Consider the following 22,254-nt stretch of genomic DNA (forward strand, 5'->3'; position numbering starts at 1 on the left):
GAGCAGCTGGGAAAAAAAGGGGCAAATAGGAGCCATAAAGTTTATAAAATAGAATGAGGGGAATTCCATTTCTCGAGTGGTTTGTGTTCTTTTAATAAGGGAGTGCTGGAATACTACTTAGAAACCTTTCAGTTAATTCTATCTAGCAATTGCCAGTCTGAAAAAAAAAGACAAAAGAGCAAGCAGCAGCACATTATTGGCAAGGGAATGTCATCAGTCAGCCAAAAACAAACACAAAGTGAGACTACCTTGCACTCTGAAAATGCTGATGGCACTGTCTGTGAAGCCAACAGCAAAAATATGCTTATTGTATTTCTTGCTTTTGGTAAACAGCTTAATTAATAAAACCTGATTGGCTAAGGCAGTGCCTGCAGATGAATGTGTTCAGGTCTGACTGCTGGAGCTCCTGAAACTTTGAGGCTGACACTCCATTTTGTGAATGTAAACCAGCAAGGACTTAGTATGATACATTTTCAAAGTCTTTAGCAAATTAAAGGGGCAGCTCTCACAGCCATCAACTTTATTTACTAACTTCTAAATGCACTCTCCACTGAACTGTGTCAGGAGCACGTCACTGTATCCAGTGCCGCCCGCTGTGCCACGTTTGGTAACAACTAACCAATGCCAGCTTGTTTTGGCCAGAAATCTTTGATATGCAGGACTCCTGCTTCAAAGATTACTTTCCTATTTACACAGTAATTAGCATGTTTGCTGAACTGCGTGACAAACTCTCTCACAGAGTTGGTCCCTTGGGTAGAACTCCAATAAAAATTTGGTAAGGGGATGTCTCAGGAGTGAGCAAGGTCCTGGCTGTGCTGCAGATGTTTGGGGGAGATGTGGAGACGTCCTAGGCTCTTGTTCATGATGATTATTTACTTAGTTACTGATTTCAAGATCCACAACAACTTCTATTGTGTTTCTTTTATTTTTAGAAGTGTTGACATCAGAAATCTTGGTAAAACAGCTTCATTTCTCTCTCAGAGAGGGTGGGTAAGCCAGGCAAAGGAAGCAAGTTGCTGTGACTGCAACAGTGCTGCTCTCAAAATGTAATTCCAACTATCCTGAAGTCTCCTCAACTTGATAATAAGGTTGTTTGCAAACTCCTAAAAGTGGATAGCCAAAATATTTCTTTTAATGTGTATTTTTATTAAACTAGACAGCATTATTACTGCCACAGATTACAGGCCTGTAATGCGACTTTAATATTGTTATTAGGTGTTAATGTCTTAGGATAGTGCTCTGAAGATGAAATAGTTCTCATTTACTTTTCACCATAATGAATACTAATGTGTCAGGGGACAATAGACATCTTTGCCTTCTGTTCAGTTTGACCAAATAGAAAAGACAAGAATGGAAGACAACAATTAGTCATCTGTGAGGGAATGCAACTGGAAGTTGTGAGTAAAGCCAAGTGAAATCCAGTTGGATTCATTGCCCTCTCATTTTTCCATACTGACTTAAGACACTAAGGACAGGCAGTAGGCTGTCCAGTTTCCAAGGTTTCTGGTGGGCATTACTCTTAACGGATTGGTTATTTGTGCACCAGTTTACAGCACCATTTCAGCTCATCACTGGTGATGTTATGCTCTTTCAGGAAGGGAAAGATAACTAATTTCCTGCAGAGTGTGTTGTCTGCACTTACAGCTAGAGGCTAAATATTTTTTTTGCTCAAGGAAAACAATATTTAGTCTCCTGGACAAAATTCAGTGAATCTGGGTACCTGTCCCAGGTATAACAGAACAAAATCTTGTTCTGCTGGTATGCACACAGGAAAATCTCTCCTCACCTGTGTTTAAAATTGTGCAGGGCAATTTTTTTCCATGTTAGGAGCCTACATCTAGTTACCAGAACTTGTTCATGCTTCAATTCCACCCTAAATGTAGCTTCTAATAAATAACAACAGCGATGCATGTTGAAGTGGTTACAGATTATGTTTCTATAGTCTTAAAATATTTTGCTTGTAGCGACAAAATTGACATAGAAACTCAGTTCACGTGCTAACTCTCACTTTGCTCAGCCTGAAGGGTTTCACAGATGTTGGATGAAAATATGTTCTTCCTCACTGTCACTTGTATGACTCAGTCCTAATTCCAGAGGTTTGGGAGCTCCAAGGCTTCCAGGCAAATTTGCTGTCTGAAAAACTGGCAGAAAGTTTGTTCATGCTTTTGTGACACATACACGATCATAATACAGATCATAATACAGTGCTGTTTATGGAGGTGTTAGTGCTAAGCCCCTAAGAACAGCAGGGAAATTCATTGGATGCAGTTGTGTTTCATCACTGCAGTTCCGAGTGCTGCCGAGTCTGGACTGTCCTGAAAATCAAATTCAGTCTATGTCTAGACATGCATACATTGTGAGAGTGCATCTCTTCTGCGTGGTGGATTCCTTCCAGCAATAAATAAGCAAAATACAGCAGCATATGTTCCAGGTTTTACATTGTTGAGAAGAAAACAGTTCCATGGGATATTTTCAGCATGGAACTAGTTAACATTTTAATCTAATTAAGTATTTTTGTCTATGATGTTATCTAGTGCAAATTATTCTGTTAGGAAAACTCAAGTTTTACCTTAAACATTGATACAACAGCAGCCCAGTGCTTCTGTCTGCCCGTGCCTGTCACTGCAGGTCTGTGCACTGGCAGCAACTGGCTGGTGTGAGGGCGCTGAGGACTCTGGCTGCTGCCCGCAAGGCTTGGGTGCAGTCCTGGTGCACCTTTCTGTGCCACTGTTTTACTTGGGAAAATTCCTGTCTTTAAAAAGAAAAGAAAAGAAAACCTCCTAGTGATATTCTATGGTCTCTGGCTGTTGTTTTGTAAAAGGTGCAGTTATTGATGTCTCTGTACCAGATGGTGTGATCCCATGTTGCCTCTTAGAAAATGTGATATATAAGCACCTATCTCAGTAGCTCAGTGTTCGTAACATAAATCAGTCTGGGGATGTGCTCCGACAGACAGGGCTGGTCTTTTTAGATGCCTACTCAGAACCAAATTAATCCAGCACTATTTTCCTATATATTCTTACGTATTTTATTTGATAGAAATTAATTTTTACCCCTAAATACGCTCTTGTTTTTTACCCAATCCCTTTTCTTGCCCGGGAGCAGATGCAGGAGATGTGAAAGGTTTCTTTATTTCATTATTTCAGGAGTGCAGTATTTTGAAACTTGAGCCCACCAGCAGAGGAGTTGGAAGACTCAAGAGACTTTTGCTTACCATGTATCTGAATTATTTGTGCAGTATTCTACTAATTGACTTAATTATCATTTTTTCTCTTGTCATTCAGTAAATTTCTAATTATTCCATACAGGGATTTTTTTTTTTTTTTGCTGGGTTTGTGTTTTCTTTGGAAATTCCAGCAGCAATGAATTCTGTAGTTTAATCTTCAAATAAACTCAGACCTTCTCCAGGAAACTTGTAAAATGCAGTGAAAAGAATGGGACTGACACCAAGACCTATTGTGGCGATGACTAGACCTGCTGTATAATTAATGCTGTATGTTTTTGTTTCCTTCAGTCAGAACAGAGGCTGCAGAAGAGCACATGTGTAGCTCCTGAAACAAAGGAAATTATTTATTGAAGTTCTGTAGGCTTAGTGTCTTAAGGGAAGAGATGTGAAAATACTCCTGTCTTCAAGGACAGTCAGGTTTCAATGCATGAGGAAATAAAATTGAAAGGAGAAACACTTTGGGTGCTGTTTGTTCGTCAGCAGAACCTGCTGAGAAGGAATGCATTATGTATATAGAGTGTTTTAGTTATATATATGTAAAAAACCACACCCTCCATGTACAAGTGTGTGTGTGTGTGTGCATATCTATATGTATGTATGTATGCATACATAAAATAAGTCTTCATTTGTGCCTTGGCCTCTCCTGCATTCCTGTGGCATATAGGGGTTTAGCACATCTCCTCCCGCAGCAGTTAAGGAAGCTCCAGCAGTGACTGGCCCATGTTTTTTCTCATAGTCTGCATCTGCATCCTACTTCTATGTCAGCAGGACAGACAAGGAGTGTGTACACAACCTCAAGCTCTAAAATGTACATCTTTACACTTGAGCTAATATCCAGTTTGTTTTGATGGCTTCCATCCTCAGTGTATTCCCAATGTTTTCTGTCCTTGCAGACAGATTTTGATACTCCTGAAGAGCTTTCCTGTATTGGTTGGAATTAACTTTGTTCTTTTTCTTTTTTTTTCCTTCTCATTTCTATTCCCTGCCTGTTAAGGTGGTGCTTTTCAAGCATTGGGTTTGCAGTCATGTTGATTGTTACTGTCTTGCAGTTGAGGTTGGATAGAACGTGAATGATAAGATCCCAGTTTGGCCGAAGGTGACTTTCGGTGACAGTAAACAGAAATAACTGAGGTGCTGCGAAACATAAAGGTTTATTAGATGTGCAACAGGGACCTGCAGGTGGGTTCAATGCATGAAGGGAAGTGCATATTTGTAATATGTGAGAATGGCATGGCTAAAATACTGCTGGGGGCAGGTGTTCAGTACCTGGGAGGCTCAGACCTGCGCTTACTGGGCTTTCTGGTCTGCAGGGATCTTCAGCTTGCAGGTGGGTTCAGCAAATCATGCGTCTTGCCCCAGCAGCAGAAGTATGGTGCATAAGAACATACAAAGGAATAATAAACCATCCCCTTTTTCAAAAAGAAGAAAAAAGGGGTGGGGGTGGGGGGTGAAAAGCCTGTGATAGTTTCACTTTTAAAGAAATAATATAAAGAAAGAATGAGTTATTGCTTCATGTGGTTAAACTTATGGCTAAATGCTGGAGAGCAAAAGGCTGAGGCTTCTTGTGCCTTCATGTTTTGTTTTAAGTGGCCCTTGAGAAAAGGTACTGTAATAAGTGGAGAAGTATATGGAAAATCTTCTCTTTCTTCCCTAGGTTGCTTCTAGGTTTTGTGGTCAGGTATCTCTCCTTTAATGATGATAAATACCTGACATTTTATATTTGGAGTTTCAGCTCTTGATCCTTGATCATTCTTTTAGTACAGAAATACCAGCATTTGAAAGTAAGATCAGGAAGTTCTTCCCTTGTCTGTAAAATTTCTGTTTAGTTCCTAAGGCCAAATGTTTGCCTAGCACAGTTACAGTATTTTCCATTTGAATATATTTTGTGGTATAAATCATTAATTCTTATCAAAACTCTAAAAGGAAAATTGGAAGCCTGGGGCTGGGGCGTTTCCTGCCATCAGTGGTTTTTGTCAGAGGGCTGAGTTGATGAAACTCCTCTGTAAATTTTGACTGTAGCTTACTAAGTGGTTTCTAGGTTTTTGCAGCGCTTCTAATGGCTAATGAGAATTAATTTTTTCTAACAATAGTAATAATTGAGGCATATTGCTTTAATGAATGTTATCTCAGCTCTTTCCTTAATTAAGCAAGTTGTTTTCAGTTAGGAAGCACTATTATTACTGAAGAATTTGAAAGTAATAGTTTGCTGATTGTAATCCACTCCTCCCTTACTGCTGTTTAGTTCATGGATTTGGCTGCCCACGGTACTTTTAGGAGGATTAGAGCTGTTGAATAATTTGGTAAAAGGATCTGATAGGCAGTCTTGGCTAGAAACACAGTTATTTGTTTTATATGAATCATTCTAAAACCTCCCTACATTTCCCCCTAGAATTTCTTGCTAGGAGTGTCAGTGGTACTGATTTAACAGCTCTAGTTCTTTAGTAGTTCTTAAAGTTGACGAGGATTAGGAAAATGTATTCTTACAATTGTATGTGCCTGCCTGGCACTAGCACCAGTAGTGAGGCTTCACCTGGACTTAAGTACTTCATTATTGTTATTTTTTCTTACTGAAGAGAGAAATTTTCCCAAATGTTGGTCCATGTCAGACTGAACTACTAAAACCTCAGGACTTCAACCAATTCATTTTAGTCATGATATGGCCTAAAGTTGAAGTATTTTATAAAAGCCTAAACAATGCCAAATGCATTTGGCTGAGATCAAAAGCCAAATCTGTTTGTTCTCTTTCATCTTCAGTGTTCCATTTCCTAGGAGTGTGACCTTAGTCAAACATCTATTAAAGTTAGCTTTTGATCTTACTCCCTTTCCTGGGAAAAAAAAGAAAAAGAAAAAGAAAAAAAAGTCAATCTTTAAAATTTTCTTGCCGAGACAATCACACTATTGTGTTTTAATGTGCCAGCAGTGTGTGAGTAAATAGGATTCTCTGATGTATGTGATAGAACAGTGGTTAAATGGGACAATCATTTTTGTGTCAGAGACAAGAATCAAAAGGAAGCATTCTTCAGAAGCTGTTAACTGGAAAAAATCCCCCCAGGTCAGTGGAAACACTTTAGCTGGTCACTGTGCTGCATTTTTTGGTGCTTTGATGAAAACGCCTTGTAATTTGATAACAGGTAGCTGTTCGTTTGTAATACAATTTTCTCTTCACCAGTCAAAGCTACCTACTGATTAATCAGTAAAAAGGTTAATTTTCTTCACAAGTATGAGCACTTTAGTGGCTTTTTGAAAGAAATAAGGTCTGATAGGATTGTGGATATTACAGCCTTTATTTCCTGAATGCAATTATAAAGCTGTTTCTTGGTTAACTGTAATTCCTACACATTAGGGAAGCCTAACCGTCTCCCATTCGCTTCTCGGCTGTGGAGTGAGTAAGCCTTTCCTCAATACATAGCAGTTCCTAAAGCTATACACAGGAATAAATCTGCAGTTAAGATTTGTTTAACATAGTGAGCTGGTCAATTACTGATTAATCCACAATAACTATACTGTTAAATCCACTCTTATCAATGCAGTGCCGCTGTTAGGGAAATCTCAATTAAAGGGCCTAGTAGATAAATGCTGAAGAGATTAATTTCAAAGCAGTATCTGTAGAAGAAACAGAATGTGGCTCTTCAATAAACTACTGAATTGTACAAAAAGTGCAGTGTTGATACTGAGAAATGGCTGAGCACTGCAGAGGGTCACAATTTAAAATGGAATGCTTGCAGAGAGCCACTTACATAATGTTGGCTTCTGGAAAAGCAAGGTGTATAGATACCTGCAATAGTTGTTTGAATTGGCCCCCCCAAAAACTCAGTACATCTTGGACTTTGTTTGAAGTATATTTAGTTAATTAGAATATAAAAAACTCAAAAACTTGTGAATTTATTGTAAGATCTGAATGTACTTCAACTACTGAAATAGCTGCACAAAACCTAAGCTAAAAATGTTTGTTGCCATAGCTTTGGAGGAAATAAAACGGCTCCGGTGATACAAACTTGGGAGTATAGACCAGTAGGATTTATCTGTAAAGATTTGCAAGGGCAAAGAGAATATTTGCATAATTTTAGATTACTGAGTGTTTCAATTCAGTGACTAAATTATTCCTCTCCTTCTTGTGAGCCTGCATTTGGCTTGGAGGCTGCAAGTTAATTCAGCTTGACCAATGAGTAGAGACACATCCTTTAAGATTTACAAAATGGTGTAGTTCATCTTCTGCGTGTTATTTTTATTCACCACCTGGAACAAGAAAATAAGCTTCCAGTCAGTTTTTCAGCTTTGAAAAATGTTCTTTACCTTGCATGGAAATAGCTGTTCTGGCATAACTTCATAAACAAAGAAAATATTAACCTATTTGGACTAAATTACTTGTCTCCTCTGTTATTTGTGTAAGTAAATGTGCATGAGTAAGCTTCAACAAAACTGTATGAAGCTAGCTAAAAAAAACAACGGAGAGATCAGAACATTCAGAAGAAAAAAAAAGTTAAGGCACAGGCTCCTCTGTAATCATGGTCCATGCACACTCTGCTTGTGTCATCAATAGTCAGCAATTTATGCCCCAGAGGAAAATGCAGCTTTTTGTGTTTCTTCACCTATGGTCTAGACACAGCTGGAAGTTGCATTGGGTTCCTTCAGCCTGTGGTCTGCTTCCTCATTTGTCCTTTGCAGTATCAGAAGTTCACTTATCCATCGCCTGTTTGCAGAAGGAGCCCAAAGCAGCAACTCAGCTGTGAGCCAAGAAAGCGTTTGGGCAGCATTTGCTGCCTGACTTGGTTGTTTTGGAAATTTGCTGGAAAGCTGCATGAAACCCTGTCCTTTCCCAAGCATGGCTGATTGGATTGCTGTCCAAACCCTGCTGAAATAAAAATAAACTACCCTAAAATACTGCATTTTCTTCTTAGAAAGGAGAAGTACACGGCACGTGTGTGCTGACACACACCGCTGGCACCGACTCACTACAGAATTCTACTTGAGATGATCAATCCAAAAGGGACTTTGTGGCAAAAGCTACGTTGCTGTTGAGTGTGAGAAGCACCAGGTTATAACTGTTTGGGATGGGTGCATTTTCCACTCCCTGAACTTAAAAAAAAAGAAGACAAACCCCCCACCACAAGAGGTTTGTCATTCAAAAAGTGTATGGGAGAAAGAGTCCCCACTTGAGGAGGTGGAGATCTGGAGTTTAGGCTTTGCTCCCTTATTTCATTTGGGAACATTCCAAGAAACCTGAAGTAATGTTTGTGCATCTTTTGTCAAGTTGATAGTAATTGTAAAAGCTGGAGCTCTCCCCTGAATTTTCACTTGCCAGAGAAGTTGCTGCTTTACTAGACTATCCTAATGCCATCCAGAAATACTTCTCACTGTGGATAAGCTGTGGTATTTCACATTGCCTTCAAGTGCTAATATTTTGCTTTCATTCACCAGTTGGAATTGGGAAGTGGTTAGAAGTCTCAGAAGAATATTCTTTGAATTTATGTTCTTACGTGACTCTGCTTTTCAACTTGCATATTTTGAGGCTCTGTTAATTAAATGTCATTTGGAGAGGAGAGCCTGGACTCCCTTTTTTCATCACTTAGGTTGTGGTTCATCAAATAAGCAATACTGGTTCTGTGGGTTTTAGGAACTGGCCAAAATTTTCTCAGCCTTAAGTAGTTAAGAGCCAGCAGTAACTGTGTTATCATAGCATTCAGTTTCTGTTCTGCCAGAGGTCTTCAAAATAGCTCCTATGGAAGAAATCCTCCGTAGGGGATGATTCTGCAAAGGTCTGTAAGTGGAGGAGCCAGCTAGCGCTAGATGGCAGCCCAGCTGATGGTCTGTTCCCAGGAGTTTTGGTGAAAAGAACCTAAGCTTTTCAAACCATCCCTCTGAGTTTCAAATTGATTGTGGAGGGATTGCTGCAAAACTGCTTGCAGCTCAAAGGTATTTTGGATTCCAGAATTGTAAAGTGTTTTCCCTCCTTCTAGCCAGTGTGAACCATAGTGGAGAACAGTCCATTCAGTATTTGCTTGCAAGCAGTTTTGTGGTGCAGTTGCCATGTTTAGAGGGAGCTCACTGCTATTGTCTGTGGCTTGGTGAGTGATAGCATGAAATTATTATTTGCTCCAAATCCATGAAAATAGCAGAGGGAGGATTGCAGTAACATTTCTCCTCTCTAAAACTTCATCTTCTTAGAGGGGTTAGGTAAGGGACCTGTGCAGTGGCATCTGTGAAAGCCCATGGGGTTGGTCAGGCTGGTCCAGCTGAACAGCAGCTCACAGGGCTAATATTTGAGCAATCCAGTCTGTACTAGCAGTGCTGATCCTGACAGTATGCTGAGGTCACATCTGCAATACGGGAGCATGATGAATTTATGGAACTTGGTATTCACTTGAAATCCTTGAAATACACTGTTTTTAAAGTTGTGATTTTGGACAGCTGGGACAGAATGGAGCTGTGCCATCTGATACTAAAAAAATGTTTGTATGGTATTTTCCAGCTGCAAGTAGGAAGTGGCATGAAATCACTCACAAAGATATCCTTATTCTCAGAAGACCTTCCAGCCCAATTAATCTTACAAACTCGAGAGATTTGTGCCAACTCCAGATAAGCTTTCAAACTTTTTGGTACTTATCTAAAAGGACCTCCAAAAACTTCAGCAATTTCCTTGTGGTTGCTGCTTATGGAGAAGTGCTTTAAACCCACAGAAACTGATTTAATGGGAAAGGACTAAACATGGAGTGAAAAATAACAACAGCCAATTCTAATTTCAGATGGCAGAACATGCATCATGACAAACTCCTGTGATTATAGAGATGCTACAGAATGTCCATGATGAATATGAGGGCTATTAGGTTTAAATGCATTTATGACATAATTTTAGGTTCCCATGAGCTCAAGTGTATTTCAGAATGGAGAACTAAATCCTGCCATCAGCAGCATATGCAGTGAACTCTGAAGTCCAAGAGAAGGTGGCCATTAAGCCCTGTTAGTGCATCCATTGCTCTGTGTGTGAGCTTTCCAGGACATTGGCAGTCCAGCTTCTTTTGAATATGACTGAACTCAGTCTGAGATGGCAACCTGGGCTGCCTCACTGCAAGATAGTGCCCAGTGCTGGCACCATGTGCCAGTGTCTTGCTTTGTCTCAACACTGAAGCATCCCTGTGCCCAAGGTCTGTTTCTCTTCTGGGGCTGATGATAACGACCATTGTAGTCTTTCCTCTGACTTGTGAATGTTTAGCACTCTGGGGTTAATCTTTTTTTATCTGCAGGTGAAATTCATCGTTGCTTTCTGGAAGTAATTCAACGTGTTTTGGGTTGTGTTTGTAATTCTGCAAGTTCTTGTCTAAAAGAACTGTGATCTCTAGTCTATGAGAGCACATGAAGTCATATGCAGATCATTTGAGAGTTTGGATGATTAAGGGCATTTAGTTTAACTTGTCTTATCTGTACTGAAATCTGAGTCCTATAGCACGAATTTGTCACCCTCGATGTATGAAAGCACTTTTTAAGTACACCACATAGTGTAAGAGCTTTCATTTTGTGTTGGAAATTTTCAATGACATGGCTGCAAAAATTGCATCAGATATGCACTGAAGAACATTCAGATGATCTGTATGAAGTGATTGTGATCTTTTCAACAATAATTCAGTGGCTGATGTGTCTGTCTCGTGTATGCTTCAATCTTCTGAAACCTGTAGATTAAAAGTGGAGTGGTCAGTCAATCAAATATACAGAAGAAGATAAAGGTCACAGCAGTGCAGCATACTAAAAGTATTACGCATTACAGTCTTGACAAATCATTCTCATGGCATAGATTGTAAAAAGGAGCAGGAAATGTCACAAAATTAATCACTTCTCATGAGACACTGTAAGAATGAAAGGAAAAAAAATTATTGTAACCCTCTCAGTGCTCTTCATAGTTCTGATTTTTCTGTTTCCTTTCTGTGAGGTAATTTGTTTGTCATAAGATAAAAGCTACCCTTGTGGATCTGAAGTCTAAAATGTGCAGATGGATATTGCTCTCTCTTTGGACATGAGTGCTCATGTTAACGTAGGTGTAAGCACAAATTTGGGATTCAAATGTCTGTACACTTCTAACAGAGTTCAGACATGAAATCTGACAGGTCTTTATGTGGATAAAGGATATGAGGCCTCTCAGGTACAGAGATGTGATAGAAAATGTTTATGTTAAAAATATTTCCAGTCTTTCAGATGGATGTCAAATGAATATAGCAGAGTCTGGGCTCCAAAGTGTCTTCCCAGGGCCTGGGGTGAATACTCACACACTTTAGCCTGTGATGAAGCTCAGTGCTGCAGCGCTTAGGCTGAGTTCCCATCCTCTGCCTGCAGTGGCCAGTTGCTGAGTTCTTCTTTCGAATGTTTCGTGCTGATGGATTATTATGAGCTATTTGCAATGGCAGCCAGGATATCTTTGAGCAGCCTTTGGACACAGAACATGCCTACAACTAAAACTTTTTTAATAGTTTCTAGTCAGGTCAGTTTACAGAATAGAAGAAGTCTGCAGCAATAAGGCTGATGTATTTGGACCTGTCTGCAAACTGCTCTAACACTTTGTCATTTTAAAGTTCTTAGTCAAAGAATTTGGTTTCATTGTCCTTTGTGTTAGTAGCTGGGTTTTACCTACCTAAACAAGGATGATTCATTTCAGCTACAGAGAAGTCTCCATCTTTCAATGTGAATGATTAAACTAATTAGTAAATTGTTTCAGGCATTCTGAAAACATTAAGTACATTATATCTATGTATTTATATCAGTTTCCTTATTGAAGAGAGTGGGAAAGAAAGGACATCCTTTTTCAGTCTTCCAAAGCCTAATTTATTGGATGTTTCAGAGTTGTTTGCAGTGTTTGCAATATGGTGTCTGGTATTAACATTTCATAGGGCCAGATGTTTCGTTATTCCTGTTTTAGCACATCATGCTTGACCCATAGCACTTTTGAATGCAAATAACAGACAGGCTGATGCACAATGCTTGACTGTTAGACTGAAATAGTACAGCAAGGCTAAACTGGTTTTCATTTTTCTTTTTGAGTATTATTAATTGCAGTGTGTTGACTGTTAATTTAATTAAATGTTTTGTTTTAATATAAGACCATTCTTCAGTTCACTGACTCACCATTTCATTTAATTAATTACAAACCTCAAGATTTGATTACTCATAGTAGTCCTTTAGTTAATTTTCTTGTTCACAGTTTTGACAGAAAAGCTTTCAAACTAATACGAAGGAGGAGCACAGTCTACCTAACTGAAAAAAATAGCTGTAGCTAGAGCACAAGATTAGCAGACACTCAGGGTCACCTTAAAATGCTCAGAGTCCTTGTGTTCACCATCAAAATCCAATTTTCAGTGACTGGACATTAGTTAAACTTAGAAAATTCACTTGCACACAAGACATCCTAGGTAGCACTGTATGGGAACATAGCTCAGTTTTGTTTGCTTGTGTCTCCAAGGTTAATGAGTACATTGTGATGCTAAGTTGAGGCAAGAGACACTGTCCTCCCAGCACCTTGCTGGGGAAGTGATTGGGTTCAGCACTGCCTTGGCCCTGAGGGTGATATACTACAAGTGACCCTGGGGTTGTGATCTTTGGGCCATGCAGTAAAAATGCTTTTCTTTGTTGGAAGAATGCATGAGATTTCTCGAGGAAATAATCCTCAGTAGTGTTTTTGCCTACATAGGGGATGTTTGAGTAAACAATTAACCACTAACTTTAGTAGGATTCAGGCAAGGGATGGTCTTCATGTTCTCTCAAGTACTACAGGGTACATTGGCTTTAGGAGCCGAGGATGTATTCAGTGGGTCCAGCCCTCACCAAGCCTCATTGTATATTCAGGTCTCTTCCAGCTGCAGTGCCCCACAAGCAGCAGGTCTTCCCCATGCTGGGTAGCCTGAATATGGTCCTAAGTTGGATCTAAACCCTTGATTTGAAAACTGTTTGGTGCTTATGTATATTTTATTTGTGATTCAGAATAGAGCTAGAGAATTCTACTGAAGTGCAACCTGAGCATTGTGCTGGTTTGTGCGTCCTTGGAGGGTTGTTTCAGGGCTAAGTCTGTGTGGCACAGCAGAGTTAGGCAGACATGTCAAAGGGAGAGTACACAGTGTCCTGACAAAACTGGAATTGGAGAATGAAGATTACTAATGGCAGTTGTTGTTTTGCCATATGCACGATGCAGGTGTACCTGAGTGCACCCCATCACAATCTGTTATGCAGTTGTAATCAGGATTCACGTATGGAGAGAGCTGACCCAGAACATGGCTCTGAGATTCTGTGCTAGCGCTGATGTGTCTCGCTCAAAGATCCCTATCAGCTCTTCAAGGAGCTGCTCTTTGCAGCCAAGGCAACTGGTGGGTTCTGGGCCGCTGTTAGTAGGACAAGCTCCACAGGCCACATGGTTGCTAGCAGCTTTGAAAACAAATCATTGCAGCTGGGGTGAAACTTGGGCTTTTTCGTTGTTGTTAGCATTGTGAAGGTTGTACGTGTTTGATAATAAGTGGTACATAGTTCATTTCCTGGGTGGTTAGTGATTGATCACAGCTGGCAGAAGATAACTGGAGGAAGGGAAATTTAAAGTGTAAATGGAGAGGGGGAAAAAGGGAAGCTTTGAAGTATGTAATCCAGCATGTCAGGTTTCCCAGTGATCCCTTTTTGGAAGCAGAGCAATAGACATATATGTTACGGCAGTTTGCAAGTGTGTTTTTCAAAGGGAGGTGCTCTAAGTGAGATTCTGCTGCTGATAATGATTCATCCAAGAGGATGGAAATCATTCTTCAGTTCCTTGTAGATCTTTAGATAAATCAGTTGAAGAATAGCTCTCTTTGCCACAGCTAGCCAGAGCTGAGTCAATTATAGAAGGGAGTTTTATTAATAGTTAAATTAAGTAGCAGCTTCAGTAGCGTTAGCCGCAGCAGTAGCCTTAAGTGAAGATTATGCCAGCGGGTGATTTGCTGTATGCTTTCTTCCGTCATTGCCATCAGGAGCACACCCTTACTGCTGAAACCATTTGCTTTAACCTCAGTTTTATTAGCTTTCAGAAATGCTGCAGAGTTAGTACAGTGTTTTAAAGAGCCTCATACAGTCAGATTCTGGGGCTTTTACTGCTATCAGGTTCAAATAAGAAATTATCTAAACTGGGCAATAAGGGAATAAGAGGACACTTTGCTGATGCTGACCTTGGAAACTGTATTGGCTGTATCTGCTCCAAGCTTCTGCCTGACTGCTCAGGATCATCAGGCTGGAGTACTTTCGACGTTAGGACTGTGCTTTACTCTTTAAACTTTAAATGCTGAAGTAAAGTGACTTTGGTGTGGCAGATGGCACAGCATAGATTTCTGATACATCACTGTTTTTTGGCTGTTGTCCTCATGGCAGCTGTGTCTGGTTAGGGAGCTCAAAAATGCCTGAGAATAATTACCTTTAATTTCTGCAGGCGGCATCATGGTGACTTTGGGACTTTTTTGTTCTTTCTTGTTTATTCCTCAGTACCTTTTCTGCCTTCGTTACATTTGTGAAACAACTGTTCAGTAGAAGTTTGTTTGTTGGGTTTTTTATCCAGAGCCCCAGATAATTTTTGTGTCTTGTCTTTTCACTAAGCATCTTACTAAAGGTCTGAATTCACTTTCCATTCTCTGTTAGTCTCCTTAGGAAGAGTTGTTTTACTCTTCTGCATATTTAACCTAGAGTAAAGTTTATGACTTACAGTGTCAAAACTCAGATGAAAATATTTACCACTGGGATCTTGGTTCATCTCTATGTATTTTGGAAATGAAACAATGCTCTGCATTCAGACTCAGGTTTTTTGTTGCCTTTCAGTAGCACAAATGGCTTCTTGTGGTCATGTTAGATAACACTTTAGCAAAAGGGCAAGAGGAAATGGCCTCACATTGCACAGGGGAGGTTTAGAATGGATAGGAAAAAAATCTTCCCTGAATGGGTTGTTAAGCCCTGGAACAGGCTGCCCAGGGAAGTGGGGGAGTCACCATCCCTGGAAGGATTTTAAAGATGTAAATGTGGTGCTGAGGGACATGGTTTAGTGGTGACCTGGCAGTGCTGGGTTAAGGATCGGATGCAATGATCTTAAAGGTCTCTTCCAGCCCAAATGATGTCTGTGTTTCTATACATGTGAATTCTTTGCAAATGGATTAGAAGTATAAAGTGGAAAAAAAGTTCTGACAATAGTTTATTGCTGGCTGTGCCTCAAACCTTGGAACTGGTTCAGAGAAGGAGCAAAAGTGCAGATCTTCAGGTGGGCAGGCAAGTCACACAGGTGCTGATGCCTGTGTTTTGAACTTCTTGAAAATAATGTGAAATTCACTCAAAAGAGTAATCCCTCTTCCCTTATCTAGGAAAAAAAGTGAAGTGTATAGACTGTTTCATCTTCTCTAGTAAGTGTGTGAACACTTTTATCAGTTAGGATGACCAGCCAAAATGATGTAGCCTAAAAGGTTTATTCTTGCCACAAAAGATATTTGGAATCTAAATAACAAATAGAAATCTGAAGATAATGATAACCTGTAGCCTGATGCTGTTTTACTTATCTTGTACTATTGGAAATTAACTTGGATTAGTCACTTGAATATATTCTGCCACTTACCCCTCCACCTCTCCCCAGCCTGCCCCACCCCACCTTACCTCTGTACTTTTTATGTTCTTAATGGTCTCTTAAAGGTGAAAACAAGTTCTCCAGTGTAACATTTTCCAGTAGCAATAATGTTAATCCAAACCCACAGACTGCAGGAAAAGACAAAATAATATATATGTATTTGTAATCTAATAGCAGAGCCATGATTGTTCCATGTTAATCAGCTTGGAGCTGCTGAAATGAAAAGTATACTGGCTCTGACTGGTGTGCTTGGAAATTCCGTAGCAGCGAAATAAGTCAACCAGAAAGTGATCAAAGTGGCAAAATGATCAAAGTGGCAGGAAATGATATTTAAAAGCCTAATCAAAATGGATACCATTAAATAAATATTTCTTTGTGCTATACCTGGGCTGGGTGTGTGTGTAAGGAAAAGCTGAAAGAATGAAAGAAACCCTAAAAGTTAGAGTGGGGTTACTGACATAACTTTAAAATCAAGGTGGTTTCCCAGGTAACATTTCCAAGTAGCTGGATGAAGTTTAGGGGACTCACTCTGGCTGAAAAGAGCTGGTTTGCTCTTAACATTTTTCAGGGCTGTATTGAATGGTGTGATACTGCATTTTCTTTCTTCATATTTTCCCAGGTCTGACAGCAGCTGCCATGGCAGAGGCTATGAAGCTACAGAAAATGAAACTCATGGCAATGAACAGCCTTCATGGTGGGGGGAGTCAAAACGGAACCGAATCAGAGAACGAAGAGCTCAATTCTAACGCAGGTTGGTAATGCTGGGCACAAGATCTGTGGGGGAGCTCTTAGCTCCAGGTGTTCAACCAAACAGCTATTCAAATCCACATGCTCTTTTCTTTTGTAACCTTTGCTCTGCCAACGCCAAATCAAAATGACTGCACCCCTTCCTCTGGTTTTGCTCTGAACAGCCATCTTCACTGGTGTCTTAAAAAATATTGATGAAAGATTATTTTAATTATATTAGCATTTAAGATGCTCACTAACTGCATTTCTAGTAAGAAAGAATTCTCCTTAAGCAATAATAAAGTGAGTAGAGTTTGCCTGTAAATGATGGAAAGTTTCCAAAACATCAGCTTGATGGAACTCTCTCTGGGTTCTGCAGTTCTCTGGAGAAAGGTAAAGCAAGGAATGCTAACTCACCAACTTTCTGGCTGTTCTGCATTGCTCTTTCATTGAATTAATATTTGCAACCACAGGTGTGAAGCAAAGTCATCATAAACCTTTGTTGTGGCCTATCTGGCTGGGATAACCTTGGGTAGAAGATGCTAACACTAAACACATGCTTGACCTTAAGCATTACTACTATAAAGGTTGGTTGCAACTTGAACTAGGCTCCCCGAGTCCTAGGGCCACAGGAACAGGGTTCAAAGTTTAAGTTAGAAAGGGGTCCTTTGAAAAGGATCTCTTTGTTTATTCTCATATCCTTTTCAGGTGAATAGAAGAGATTCTCACTTGGATAGTGTAGAGATCCTGGATAAGATAGATAGGATTTTGTCTCAGAGAGCTCTGAGATACCTATTAGAAGCTTCACTAGGATTCTCTTTTATTGCCACAAGCAGTCCTAGAGCACACTCTTACCACTTTGGAAACGTCTGCATCCTTTGTTGCATTGCCAATTCAAGACCAGAGGCACAGAGTAATCCCTCACTGCCTTCAGCTCTCCCATCAGCATTCACACATCTCTGAAGTCACACATGCATCCTGCTCTGACAGTTTGCTTACTTGGATGGTGTATAGTGTGTATGCATTGTACCATCAAAATGCTAATTTATTAGACCAATAAAGCAGCAGCTGGGAGGTCTTAGACTCATTTTCTAAAGGAAGAACTGAATTCGTGACAAATTATGCACAAAGCAGTCTTTCCAAAAGTGGTATTGCCTTTTGCTAATTCTGTGTACTCATCTGTATGGAAGAAATCTGCCTCCTAATTCATGCATTAAACCCTTCCCCAGCTTTCTGTTTTGCAGGATATGTATTTCTTATTCACCTCTCAGACCCTAATTAATTAGTGCATATTCAGAAAAAAAAAGGCACTGAAAAGGCATATTTAGTGTGTGGAACTCTTAGAGTCTGTCTATAGTTCAAAGTGAAGTTTCACTGAAAGCTAGGAAATATGACTGAAGATGGAATTCCTACAGAAAAGCAAGGAGGCTTCATACAGAACAGTACTGGGGGGTGAAAAGCTGCTCTACAAAGGCTCCCTGATTTGAATGCTTATGGTTTCTTGTATTACCCAATAAGGCAAAATTTGTGTACTTCACTGGGGAGAATCTACAGTGCATTAATAATATTATTTTAGGTACCTCATTGACAAGTTTTATGGGGGACTATCCTACCAGCCTTTCAACAGTACGTCAAGAGCATGCATATTAAATGAAAGCTCTCTGGTTTAGCAATTCAATGAGTTCTACAACTGACTCAATACCAATTTCATTATTTGGAAAAATTCCCACTGACTTCAACTGGAGTTACAGTGGGGCCCAAGGATGAGGAGATGGTGTCAGTTATGTAAAGCTCTTTCTCATCTCTTTTCCCCTTTCACTGCCTAATTTGGTAAAATTGCCAAGAGCGAGCGTGCTGCGGAGAGCGGCAGTGCCGCTGGCGGGCGGAAAGAAGTCCTGAACAAAAAGAAGTACCACTCCTCGTATGAAAAACCACCATTCCTCCTCTGGCTGTTAGCTGCACCACCAGCATTAGGGTAATGTTTGTAATGCATGACTTCCCTCTTTTGGAGGGTCATTTTTAGCCATTTGCATTCAGCAGGTACGGCAGCATATATCAAAAAGGAAAACCAAAGGGAATGTAATAAAACTTCAGCCGTTTCAGTACACAAAAATATCTGAGGGATTATGAAACAATCACTGCAGGGAACTCACTGGAGACTGAGATGGACAGGAAGAGAGTGGGCACTTTGTCTAGAAGCTGATTTTGATTTACTAGGAGGAGAACACCGTGGTAGTTCTGTGTGCAGGAAGCCTTTACCAACTGTTTGTCTTGCTCTAGACTCCTACAGTTTACATGGCTACTAAAGCCAAAATGGGCATACAAAATGAAAAAGAAAATTGAATTTTGATTTATTTTATTATTTTTTTTTTACTAAGAAGAACTAAAAAGGAAGAGGGCAAAGGAGCCAGAAGCCTCATAAGTGAGAAAAACATTTTATTTTAGGAGAGAGACCTACAGTTTCTTTGATTTGAGGTTGTGTTTAATAGCTTCTGTAATGGCTGCAACATGACTCTGCATCTAGATTTCAGCATGAGTAACAACCTGTTCGTGTTTCATTTAGCTCCAAATGAGAAATTCTGTCTTTTATTGGTTTAGGAAATTAGTCTGTGTACTATTGCTCCTGGAACTTTATAATTAATCACTAAAGGTTATGGCTGTGGAGAGTTTGTGGGAAATAGATGTCTGAATGATTATAGTTGTAGCTGTCAAATCGGAAATGTACAGAGCAGAGGACCTTTTACTTCCTCTGATTTTGATTCTTACTTTCTTTTGACTGTAACAAAGACTTGAAGGATTGCTGTTGTACTTAAAAAGCAGCTTGTAGAGGATAGCTTGAAGAGATTGTTGGGGTTTTACCTCAGGGTTACACAGCGACTTCCTTTGGCAAGCTTATGATACATCACCATTAAATATTTCCCATTAGGATGTGTTCCTTCCTCCAGTCTGAAAGAGGAGTGGAATAGCCTCGTTTGCTGTCATTTGTTTGGAATTAAAAAGATAATTGATCAGTATTAAGTCCTGAAACTTTATTTTGGGAATGTATCATTCTGCAGGCCATTTAGTAAAGAAGTGGTGAGGCTGTCTTGTCATAGTCATATCAATCCCTGTCTATACCTGTCAGAGTTAATATGAAATGATTTTGTGTTTACTTTGTTCCCCAGTGTCGTTGTCTCTGAGCGCATCTATGATGGTGGAAGCTTCCTGAGAATCTCTGTATCTGAAGCCGGAGTTCATGCTAGCAATTTATAATCTGAACACTGTAACTCTCAGAATTACTGCCTGTAACCCCTCAGATATGCTATTGCCTTCTAGGAAACTGCAGATGTGTAACTGAATCTTAGCAGTGTGTCTAAGGAAGTGCCGCTCACTTCCCTGCTGGTATGTTTTTGCCATCAGATCCTACCTCCTTCCTTCTCGTGATACTGCAGTAATCTAGGTGATGGTGTAGCTCAGCACTGGTATATTCTAAATAACAATACAGCAAGAGGCAATATTGAAACCATGGAAAAAATGTACCAAGAAAAAAACCTGCACCTATTTTTTAACTGAAAGTACTACATTAGTGCACAGTGCTGGGAAGAATGTTGTTATACATTTGAACATTAATGTCCTCTTTCCAATCTCTCTTCAGAAAAGAGGTTCTTTTTGCACCTTCCTACTCATCATATGAAGTGTTGAAGCAAACTTCTCAGGCAGTTGAAAGTCTTATATTTAATCTGGAACTATAGGTTCTCTGGCCCCACCATCCAGCCAATCTGTGCTAACTGTTCCCTGTGGCTTAGTGTCTGTCTCCATCTTCTTGTAGGACCTGGGAAAGAAGGTTGAATTTAGAGCTCTGTGTTGATGGGGACTTGGGTGTCTGGAAGCGGGAGAAATGAATCCCTATGAAATCTCTTAAGCCTTTTTTAAACTTGTTCCTTCTTTTGGGTTATTCTATGTGAGTCTTGGAGATGAGAGGGTTTGATAGCAATGAGTGCACACATCTGAGGATTGTCTTGATTCTGGGGGGTTGTCGTAGTTAAGGCAAGTCATGCTGTAATAATATGTGCCAGGAGTGATGTGGCCTTTCCTATTCCACTTTAGAACACGAGTAGGATCAGGACTTTGAAGCTGGCAGCTGGAGCCAGATATACTCTCTGTGTGTGCAGATCTTTCAAAGCCCAGCCATGTAATCAGCTTTGTCATTCTATAGAAATAAGATAAACAAAACAAAGCCTCTCTGGTTGCACAAAGTGTTTATAAAGATCATCTGTTTCATCATCATGCAATGCTAAAATTAGATGAAAGGTATTCTGGAAATTAGCATATAATTGCCAAGGGAAATGTGACACTTACTTGAAACCAGAGGGGTTTTTTTTAGTTGCATGGCAGCAGGTAATTTGTACAAGTGTGTGATAGAACTGGAACACGAAGGATAAATTGTGAAGTACAGTGTTGGTGATACTGCCTGAACATCCTGTGTGCTGCATGAGTGAAGCAGGATCAGTGCACAGCAGTCCAGGAGAGTACCTGTTTGTGCAGAGCCTCGGCGCAGAGTAAAGCAGTTCCTTCCTTCTGTTGGCTTTCGGAGTTAGCGTGCATGATTTAATAAATGTGTTTTGCTTTCCCAGGAGAGATATCAAACAGTACTAAGTGTTTCAGTGGTATTTCCTTAGGAAGTCAAAATGTTATTCTGTATGTAGAGTCTTGTTGCTTAATTTCCAGACAAGGAGCTAAGTTAGGCAGAAAAGAAAGGAAAAACACCCTAGCTTTTGGTGTATGAGGATCAGAGAAAAAGCTCTTAAAAGGAAAAGAAAAAAGGGTTATCTTTTTATCCTTTTTTCCCTTCAGTACCTGCCATGCAGCTTTCTCATAAATGCAAACATCCTTCACAATCTGTTTAAAAAACCACAAATACATCACTCAGAGGAATATTTAAGGAACCATCAGGAGGGAAAAAACTCATTGGTTTAATGGAATGCTGTCAAGGAAAATCAGCATCACAAACGACACAGGGGCAGAATTGATACTTCTGCACTGACATGTTAAAAGAAAATCCCATGCATTATTTAGAAAACCCAGAAATCTGTCAGCTGTATGATTGCCGAGTTAGCAGAAGCAGGAGGATGCTGCTCAAGTTGAAAAGAAACGCGTAGGCACAGATCCATATTGTAACCTTTCATGTTCTCCACCCACCGTGAATACCCAGCTATTACACGGTCAGCATTTTTCAGATTCTTCTCTTGTGAAATTTTTAAGTGCTTGAAAAGTCAAAAGAGGTGGGTCTTTTCTGCTAAAAAGCAGGATGCCGAGGCTGTTATTTTATTGTAAGAGTAAAAATGACAAGACCAGAGAAGAGAGGGTTTTTTTCCCCAATCCTTGAGTGCCATCCAGGCTCTATGAAGTCATTTTTCCTGTTGTTAGAACAAGTATTTTTGTGTTACATCAGCAGAGAGTTACTGTTCCAAAGATGAGAATTTGATTCAAAGAGCACAAAACATTTGTGCCATTTAAAAAATATAACCAGTCAAAACTGCTGTTCATGTTTTTGGCCTTAACTGGAAAGCTAGTGAGGCATGCCTTTGATTTGCCTTCATTGTCCTTCTGCCAGGAGGAATGTCTTGAAGCAAGAATTTAATATGTCCATCTGAAAACTAGGCTTGGCTGCAGCCCTAGCAGATACATTAAAACATTTCATCATAAATTTGAGACATCTGTGCTGTTT

General features: G+C 39.9%; 1 protein-coding gene across 2 annotated transcripts in view; it reads left to right on the forward strand.

The window, feature by feature from the left end:
- The window catches only part of DACH2 (dachshund family transcription factor 2), a 265,668-nt gene that overhangs the window by 157,018 nt on the left and 86,396 nt on the right, over nucleotides 1-22,254 (forward strand). For both annotated transcript variants that reach the window (XM_068157673.1, XM_068157672.1), the window contains exon 3: nucleotides 16,441-16,572. In XM_068157673.1, coding sequence (XP_068013774.1) covers nucleotides 16,441-16,572 — 132 coding nt within the window. The remainder of the gene's footprint in view (nucleotides 1-16,440; nucleotides 16,573-22,254) is intronic.

This window comes from Melanerpes formicivorus, unplaced genomic scaffold (assembly GCF_026170545.1).
Source record: "Melanerpes formicivorus ecotype bairdi unplaced genomic scaffold, bMelFor1.0.p_v2 SCAF_37, whole genome shotgun sequence".
NCBI lineage: Eukaryota > Metazoa > Chordata > Aves > Piciformes > Picidae > Melanerpes > Melanerpes formicivorus.